This window comes from Oncorhynchus mykiss, chromosome 20 (assembly GCF_013265735.2).
Source record: "Oncorhynchus mykiss isolate Arlee chromosome 20, USDA_OmykA_1.1, whole genome shotgun sequence".
Taxonomy (NCBI): Eukaryota; Metazoa; Chordata; class Actinopteri; order Salmoniformes; family Salmonidae; genus Oncorhynchus; species Oncorhynchus mykiss.
In genome coordinates, this window is record NC_048584.1 from 27256071 (window position 1) to 27266514 (window position 10444).

General features: G+C 42.8%; 1 protein-coding gene across 1 annotated transcript in view; it reads right to left on the minus strand.

Moving 5' to 3' along the window:
• Positions 1–10444, minus strand: part of LOC110498783 (piggyBac transposable element-derived protein 5) — a 31822-nt gene that overhangs the window by 7838 nt on the left and 13540 nt on the right. Inside the window, exons 3-4 of the mRNA XM_036956102.1 lie at positions 9226–9360; positions 8016–8196 (exon numbers count right to left, since the gene is read on the minus strand). Coding sequence (XP_036811997.1) covers positions 8016–8196; positions 9226–9360 — 316 coding nt within the window. The remainder of the gene's footprint in view (positions 1–8015; positions 8197–9225; positions 9361–10444) is intronic.

The following is a 10444-nucleotide window of genomic DNA, read 5'->3' on the forward strand; positions in this document are numbered from 1 at the left end:
GCAGGAATGTCCACCAGAGCTGTTGCCAGATAATATTCATTTCTCTACCATAAGCCACCTCCAACATAATTTTAGAGAATTTGGCAGGAGGTCCTCACAACAGAAGACCATGTTTAAACACGCCAGCCCAGGACCTCCACATCCGGTTTCTTTACCTGCAGGATCGTTTGAGACCAGCCATCCAGACAGCTGATGAAACTGTGCATTTGCAGAACCGTATAATTTCTGCACAATCTGTCAGGAACCATCTCAGGGAAGCTCATCTGTGTGCTCGTCATCCTCACCAGGGTCTTGACCTACTGAAGTTTGGCGTTTTAACCCAATTCAGTGGGAAAATCCTCACCTTCGATGGCCACTGGGACGATGGAGAAGTGTGCTCTTCACAGAAGAATCCCAGTTTTAACTGTACCGGGAAGAAGGCAGATAACGTCTACGGCGTCTTGTGGGTGAGCGGTTTGCTGATGTCAACATTGTGAACAGAGTGCCCCATGGTGGCTGTGGGGTTATAGTATGGACAGGCATAAGTTACGGACAACTAACAAATTGCATATTATCGATGTCAATTTGAATGCACAGAAATACCATGACAAGCTCCTGAGGCCCATTGTCGTGCCATTCATCCACCGCCATCACCTCATGTTTCAGCATGATAATGCACAACCCCATGTCGCAAGGATCTGTACACAATTCCTGGAAGCTGAAAATGTCCCAGTTCTTCCAGGGCCTGCATACTCACCAGACATGTCACAGATTGAGCATGTTTGGGATGCTCTGGTTCGACGTGTTCAATTCCTGTCAATATCCAGCAACAACAGTCACTGAAGAAGAGTGGGACAACATTCCACAATCAACAGCCTGATCAAATCTATGCGAAGGAGATGTGTTGCACTGCATGAGGCAAATGGTGGTCACACCAGATACTGACTAATTTTCTGATCCATGCTCCTACTTTTAAGGTATCTGTGACCAACATATCTGTTCCCAGTCATGTTAAATCCATAGATTGAGGCCTAATGAATTTATTTCAATTGACTGATTTTTTGAACTGTAACTCTGTAAAATCTAAAATTGTTGCATGTTGCGTTTATATTTTTGTTCAGTGTAGTTATGAACCGCATATAGTCAATGGTTGAACCCCAAATGCACATGTCTCAGTTCAGTTGTGCACTACAAGTAAGCAAATGCACGCTAGCATCAGACAATTTACCAGGTCCGGCATACGCTCCCTTTCCTGCTTTCTTGTCATTATTATAATCAACATTTGTACTGACTGATTAAAATGGTGTTGAGTTACTTTTCAGTGTGTTCCCAGAAAATCTGAAGTCGCCATCCACAAGTAAAGTAGTTAGGGGGTGTGGGTCCTGGGCGTGAGCCAGGTGCCCCGCTCTTTCCGACAGTCAACTCAAATTAAGCACGGAGTAGTAGTAGGTAAGCACGTGTAGTAATGAGTAGGATTCTGTGTTCACATGCTAAATGGATTACTTTTGATTAAAACGCTTTACCTTCCGTCCCTCCCCACCTTCATAGCCCGGTGTACCCTGGGCCAGATTAATCGAACCCCCTCTCTGCTTGCTTAAATTGTGCGCCATTGCTACACATTCCAAATAAAATTACATGCTTGCTAACTTAGCTACATTATTACATGAGTCGGTTTTCAGAAAACCAACTGTTTTAGACTATTGTATTTCAATCAAGTGTGAGAAACAAACATTCAATCAGTATAGAGTGAATTAACCAAATCATTTTGGAACCGACGCTTCCAGACTCCATTTAAAATGGTCTGTCTAACTACATTTTATTAGAACAGGATTTGTAGTGTAATCGTTAGTTATCCGTCTATAGATCTGAAGAGTGTGGGTTTGCCTCCCGGAGGATACATTTGGACCATTCATTTGTTTATAGTTTTGACAGCCCATTCCCGCCACACACACACTTTCATTTATTAAGTGGCAATTAAAACAGCCTTTGGGTTCGTGGAGTGGCAGGCAAGTGTCAGTGAGTGTGGTGGTGTGTACTACTGCGTGCGTTTTGCTAGAACGGAGGAGAGACCTGCTCTCAGACTCTAAAAGGAAGAGGTCGTTGCCCTCATCTCTGAAATGCACATTACACGCTATCCCTATGGTACTGCCCAAGGACACAGTGCTTTATGGCAGAGTGGTGGATTGTGGGCATGCGCCTGTCAAGGAGAAATGCAAGCTGGCCCATGTAGAGCTGACAAACGACTTCAAAAAATTCAAATGGACGCAGTACACATGGTACTTCGGACAATACTTAAAATCGGTTTTGTTCCAAATTTGTGAGTATTCACATCTGTTTTTATATTTATACTACCCTTTATAAATGTGGGAATGTATGGGCTTTTACTGTAGTTGGACAGCGGTGTACAGAATTACTGAACATTTGTAGCTAAAGGATTTATAGCACCTATCCAATGTCAGATATGTAAATCATTTTTCTTAAGAGTGTTTTGTACTTTTGTTTTACAGGTGTTTCACAGCAGTATTTGTATCAGGAGTTACCAAAATTGCTCTTGAAGATCCACAGGGTTATGCATGTTTTTTATTTTTTTCAAGTCTAGTACCACACCTGATTCTACTACTCAGCTGTTCATCAACACCGTAGCGGTTTATAAAGACCAAAATCGGGTGTATTTTCCAGGAGCTTGCTCAATTGTTTTAAGAGAGATTAGGGAATAAAATCCAGTTTACTACATATTTACTTAAGTGGGTTTCTGGTTTTTCACTTCCCTCTGGAAAATCAACTGTTAATATTAAATACACTGCTCAAAAAAATAAAAGGGAACACTTAAACAACACAATGTAACTCCAAGTCAATCACACTTCTGTGAAATCAAACTCTCCACATAGGAAGAAACACTGATTGACAATAAATTTCACATGCTGTTGTGCAAATAGAATAGACAACAGGTGGAAATTATAGGCAATTAGCAAGACACCCCCAATAAAGGAGTGGTTCTGCAGGTGATAACCACAGACCACTTCTCAGTTGCTATGCTTTCTGGCTGAGGCGCTACCAGGAGACAGGCCAGTACTTCAGGAGACGTGGAGGAGGCCGTAGGAGGGCAACAACCCAGCAGCAGGACCGCTACCTCCGCCTTTGTGCAAGGAGGAGCAGGAGGAGCACTGCCAGAGCCCTGCAAAATGACCTCCAGCAGACCACAAATGTGCATGTGTCTGCTCAAACGGTCAGAAACAGACTCCATGAGGGTGGTATGAGGGCCCGACGTCCACAGGTGGGGGTTGTGCTTACAGCCCAACACCGTGCAGGACGTTTGGCATTTGCCAGAGAACACCAAGATTGGCAAATTCGCCACTGGCGCCCTGTGCTCTTCACAGATGAAAGCAGGTTCACACTGAGCACATGTGACAGACGTGACAGTCTGGAGACGCCGTGGAGAACGTTCTGCTGCCTGCAACATCCTCCAGCATGACCGGTTTGGCGGTGGGTCAGTCATGGTGTGGGGTGGCATTTCTTTGGGGGCCTCCATGTGCTCGGCAGAGGTAGCCTGACTGCCATTAGGTACCAAGATGAGATCCTCAGACCCCTTGTGAGACCATATGCTGGTGCGGTTGGCCCTGGGTTCCTCCTAATGCAAGACAATGCTAGACCTCATGTGGCTGGAGTGTGTCAGCAGTTCCTGCAAGAGGAAGGCATTGATGCTATGGACTGGCCCGCCCGTTCCCCAGACCTGAATCCAATTGAGCACATCTGGGACATCATGTCTTGTTCCATCTGTTGCACCACAGACTGTCCAAGAGTTGGCGGATGCTTTAGTCCAGGTCTGGGAGATCCCTCAGGAGACCATCCGCCACCTCATCAGGAGCATGCCCATGTGTTGTAGGGAGGTTATACAGGCACGTGGAGGCCACACACACTACTGAGCCTCATTTTGACTTGTTTTAAGGACATTACATCAAAGTTGGATCAGCCTGTAGTGTGCTTTTCCACTTTCATTTTGAGTGTGACTCCAAATCCAGACCTCCATGGGTTGATAAATTTGATTTCCATTGATAATTTGTGTGTGATTTTGTTGTCAGCACATTCAACTATGTAAAGAAAAAATTATTTAATAAGAATATTTCATTCATTCAGATCTAGGATGTGTTATTTTAGTGTTTCCTTTTTTTCTTTGAGCAGTGTAAATACTAACAACTACTGTTGCCATTATTGTTTACTTTTACTGTTTCCATAAAAAACATGAAAATTAAAACCAAAAAACAATCTTTTAAGTGAGAGGTAAGCATTGGTCTGAAGCTGAAAAAGAAAGGAAATTCACATGAGCACAATACCTAATCCACCCATGCTCTACCAAGGTTTTACCAACACACAGCTTTGACCTACTACAGTAACTATGTTGGTATTGTACTTCAAACTACAGTATGTGTAGGCAGAGTACTTAGGATTCAAACCTTCTCAAACAGCCTAATTCATACTCTTCAGATGGACAATGGACTTTACGGTGTCCTGCTATTAAAATCAAGCCGCTCAAATTATTATATATATATATATTATATAAATAATTTGGCTGTATGTATTTTTAGATATTGTACATGTGTATTATTGTTGCATCACTATCTTTATTACAAAAATAAATACAAGTACAAACAACTAAGCTACATATTATTTTTACAGAAGTAATGAACTGTCCATTGATCAGCAAAGCAATTGATTAAACAGGACCATGTTTGAAACACAAGTGGTTCTGAGCTTGTCAATATATATGTCAATATAAAACAGGTAAGCTAACAGTTACAGAACTAAGGAATGCAGACCGGCTTTATCTATCTGACCTACTGTGTCCAACACACCACCACCTGTTGTTATGTTGGGCACCATACTGACCAAAAAAAGGATGTTATTATATAATGCACCACAAAACAGCTCAATCAAGTTTGATGGTCTTGTAAGTATAAAAGCTGGTGATGCACCGATATGACATTTTTGGCTGATATCGATATCTGATATTTCCCTTGCCAAAAAAAAAAAACTATACCGATATAAATTTTTTGCAGCCTTTTAAGCATTCTAGTACAGTTAAATAGTTAACACACACATGGACGCAGCTGTCTAAGGCACTGCGAGGCAGTGCAAGAGGCGTCACTACAGTCCCTGGTTCGAATCCAGCCTCCATCACATCCGGCCGTCATAGGGCGGTGCACAATTGGCCCAGCGTCGTCCGGGTTTGGCCGGGGTAGGCCGTCATTGTAAATAAGAATTTGTTCTTTACGGACTTGCCTAGTTAAATTAAAAGGGGCACACACACACACAAATTATTTTGTTGGCATTTACGTATGTCCCCATTACCAATAAAACATAATCAAAACCCATTTCTTTCACTTACTTGCTGTGCTGTTTTGTTGATCATTTCTTCAGTCGTTTCATTCTCAACCAGGATTTATTTCTATGGAACGCCGTTTGGGTCTTTGCTTGCCAAAAAAAAGATACACGTCAAATAACACTATTTGACGTGTCAAATAAGCTTGTTGACCAACCAGGATCTGAATAATGACAACAACAAAAAATCTAAATTAAGTAGTTATTACACTATCACTTGTATTTCATGTGTCACAACGATTCATCGCTATGATGCTGGTAAGTTGTCTCGCGTACTTAGTGCTGGTCATTAAAAAAAAGTTTGCTAGCTCATGGATGCAAACAATGTTCTTCCCCCAAAAAGTTCAAAACGACAATCTGTTTCAGTAGCTATAGTTAGCTAGCTGACTATGTAGCAATCTAAAATAACCCTAATTTTTAAGGCAGTTCTTATTTAATGGTGGTCGGACCCATCTATGTGAAGCTAGCCACAATAAGGATAGCCTAAGGATAAGGATAGCCTAAGGTTAGCCTTCAAAATAAAAGTATGGAATAATTCTACTATTTGTATTAATTTGCATCACTGTCAATGACATACTTTTATTTTGAAGACAAACCGCAAATTCCACTATTGTGCCTAATCCTTATTGTGGCTAGCTTCACAACACATAACCCGGTCCGGGTCGAGCCTCACTAGCCAGATGAAGCTAGCTGACTGCTTATAATGTTAGCTTTGGGAAACAGGGTTAAGTAGCTGGCTAGCTATTTATTTTCATGAAGTGAAGTTCAATTTCAATAGGCGAACAACAAGTTGCAAACTAGCTAATACTTACTCACAAGGATTCCTAAATCATTGCTAAGAATAATGAAAATGACTGCAGTTTCTACTGGTCATTGTTTTCAGGCTGATTGTATTGGTGCTAGCTGGGTTTCCAGCTAAAGCTCACTACCCCAGAAGTTGCGGCCGAACAAATGATGCTTTATTACCAACGAGGTATTGTAAACATGTTGTTCGTGGCTGGTGTTTGCAGACTTTTTTTGTACAGCTTCGACAGTGCTACTCTATCTTTTTTGACACGCAAAGACCCAAACGGTGTTCCATAGTATGTATGTTGTGAAGCTAATAGCGGCGACGCTATTGAAGTGTAACTCCGGTAGGACAACATCTGAAAAAGAGCTCACTTGGTAGTGTGTCCCAGTGCTCGACCAGTCGGCGGAATCCAACATCACCCACGACAGAGAACGTTTGATTGTCAAGGGCAATGAATACCATTATCTTGTCTTTAATAGATTTCGCCTTTCAGTTGTCTCGCTGGATTTCTTTTACTCTTTCAAATGACTGCTCGACTTGTTTGACTGCTCGATCCACACAGCATTGTGGGCTAGGTTAGGGATGCTGTGTTGCAAGTGTAGAGCAAAATTTTACCTGGTGTCATTACGTCATGTACATTCGTTATATAGGTATGTAGGTCATGTACATTCGTTATATTAGGTATGTAGGTCATGTACCTACGTTATATAGGTATGTAGGTCATGTACCTACGTTATATAGGTATGTAGGTCATGTACCTACGTTATATAGGTATGCACGGCAGCTTTGACATCGGTTTTTAACATGGGCGTTAAACTAGACATTGGGCCGATACCGATGTTGGCATTTTTAGCTAATATCGGCCAATTCCGATATGTTTACCGATATATCGTGCATCCCTAATAAAAGCAAATCTTGATTTAATTTAATACATTTTTTTTATCACAAAAAAGGTAGTGTAATGGGATGTCTTACTGTGGTGTGTGAAGAATCCAATACTTTACCTTGTGTGAGGTAAAAATCACATTGTTGTGAAAGCACCTCCTCTAAGAGTATGAATTAGGCTGTTTGAGAAGGTTTGAATACTAAGCAACCTGCCTACACATAGTTTGAAGAACAATACCAACATAGCTACTGTAGTAGATCAAAGCTGTGTGCTAGAAAACCTTGGTAGAGTATGGGTGGAATAAGCATTGTGGCGCTGCTGAATATCCTTTTTAAGCTTCAGACAAATGCCTCCACCCATTTAAACAGTTTGTTTTTAATAGAAAGAAAGAAAGAAAGAAAGAGATGCAGACAGACAGACAGACAGAAAGAGATGCAGAGAGACAGACAGAAAAAGACGCAGAGACAGACAGAGACAGAGATGCAGGCAGGCAGACAGACAGAGATGCAGGCAGGCAGACAGACAGAGATGCAGAGACAGACAGCAATGCAGAGACAGACAGACAGAAAGAGATGCAGATAGGCAGACAGACAGACAGACAGAGATGCAGAGACAGACAGAGATGCAGATGCAGACAGACAGACAGACAGAGATGCAGAGACAGACAGGCAGACAGACAGACAGGCCGGCAGACAGAGACAGACAGACAGAAAGAGATGCAGAGACAGACAGACAGACAAAGAGATGCAGAGACAGACAGGCAGACAGAGACAGAAAGAGATGCAGAGACAGACAGACATGCAGGCAGACCGAAAGGGATGCAGGCAGGCAGGCAGGCAGACAGACACAGACAGACAGACAGACAGACAGACAAAGAGATGCAGAGACAGGCAGAGATGCAGAGACAGACAGGCAGACAGAGACAGAAAGAGATGCAGAGACAGACAGACATGCAGGCAGGCAGACATACAGACAAGCATATACCCTGTTTCTCAAACTCCTGGTACAGGTTGAGGCTGGTGATGCTGGGTCCGGTGAAGATGATGCTGTTGCGGCCTGAGAGGTTCTGACACAGCTGTTTGGCCACCATACTGTGGAGCTGAGGCTTGATTTTCAGGGTGGCCAGCCCATCAGGACCCTGGCCCTCCTTTAGATGCACATAGATCTGGAAGAGAGATACAGACAGTCAAAACCATGATAATGTCATACACTGACATATCGAAATCAATACATACATTACCTCAGGAATGATCTGTGTAGCAGCTATCATTCCAAGTGTTCCAATTAGCGACCTTGATGTGGCTCCTACAATCTGAATCACTGGCCTGGCTTAGCTCCATTGATTACAATTTACATGTAAATATTACTCTGATCAGACAAATTGATTGATACACTAGTTATCGTTACACAATGTAATTTATCATTTACACTATGAACCCTGTTGTTTAGTAATAGATGAGACATTAACAGTCGTTGTCTTGCAAATTACAAATGAAAAATACATAATAGATGAATTATTCTTCCCACCAACCGGAACGGGCGTGCATATCCATTAATTCTCATGCCTTCCTGGGTCTGTTTGAGGCTTGGGGCAGCAGTCATTTGGTTATACACCCACCAAGAGCAGAGAGCAATTATACTAAGTGGACTGGCACTTTATTTTCCAAGCAGTGACTGGGCATTGCACTAATGGAATCCCATTGATTCACTCTATAACTTTTCCCTTTGTTTTCTCTCTTCTCCCTATGGCACATTTCTGCCATAAAAGAAGACAATTCAGAGCCAAAAGAAACCGATCGGCTTGTAAAAGCCTAACTCCTGGGAAACAACAACAGAACATTGGGTCTGGAGACTGATTGAGGCACTGGGATGGTCCCATATCAGTCATCCAATCACACAGTTTGCCTGGATCTCTCAGCTGTCTGAGTGAGTGGGAAGGGCATGGTCTGATTGCACTAGTCCTGTCGTATTCTAGAGTCTAGACAAATGGCAGGCAGTCTTGTGCAATTCCCGGTGAGGTTGCACAGGGGGTAATTGAAGGTGCACAGTCTGTCACAAAGTTGGCAAAGCACTAGCTCCCAGATATAAGAGTATAAATCCAAGAGGTTACAGTACAGTCCCTCCCCTCATTTTTTTCTCCACTGCTCTCACCATCTCCCTTTGTCTCATTTACATAAACATACACACACTGTACCTGACAGATGAAGCCAGTGGATGTGCATTGGCGGACCCACAGACTGAATTTCCTCTTCCTCCTCTTCCTCAGCTCTCTCTCCGTACAGGTGGTGATGAACACCGGGTCCTCATCAATCAGAGGCTCATGGAGCACCTATGGAACAGTGGGAATATACAGTTCATATTCAAAGGAGTCCATTCAGCCAAGAGCAGGTATATAACCAGGGATGGCACCATGGCAGCGGTTTCTGACTGATTGTACTGTATAAGATGCATGTGTGTGGACTACAGACTAAGGCTAGGTAGCATCTTATCACAAAAATGTAGGACATCAAAGTGGATGGAGGACCCAGGCATGTGTTGCCATAGTGATTTCCCAACGGGACCAAGGAGACACAACGAGGCACAGGTGGTGTTTGTTTAGCCCAGAGCAGAACAGGCAAACCAATACTGTATATATACTGCCTGCTACCTCTCTGTTAATTAACTCACACCTACCACTGGGGAGCCACACAGACACATCGCCTGACTGAGAAGAAGTACCTAAAATATCTGCTCGGTCTGCAGGAAAGCCAGAACTCATGAGGGAGCAGGGATTTCAGACCTGCAACAGAAGTGAGTGTGTGTATCAGATAGAGCACTGTAGATAAGGTGTGATGGGGTTGTTCCAGGTTGACTTTCACCCCTATCGATTTGTTGTGATGATACAACAGAAACACCTGGCTTCTTTACAGGGAGTCAAAGAAGTCTCTGTATCTTTTTTACAACGTTGACAAGAGGAGTTTGAGACAATTATTCAGTTGGAAACAAACAGCAACTGTTCATAGCTATCCACAGGTCTCCTGAAAATCCGAAAAAATGATTCACAAAAGGATTTCTAAAAGAATTCACAGTTATTCCTGCATGGGTGAAGTCAGTGATAGGTGAACACATTCTGTTTAAATGTGCGTTGCCTGACTTTTCCCTGCTGCCTGGCTATAGACCTGTCCTTCATAACCTTCTACTAAGTGCTCTACTGATAAATTACAACCATCTGTTATGCTCTATTGGTCTTTGGCCTGTGGGGGCTGGATGTCTATCAAACCCATTTCTCAACACCAATGACTTAAATCGCAGTGGAAGCCATGATACAGATGAATTCTATCAGTCTTCTCTCTCTGTCTCTTGCTGACAGCTACTGCATTAGCTAAGATCAGTGGCAGTTTGACAACCATTACCTGAGGGAGATAGCGATGGAA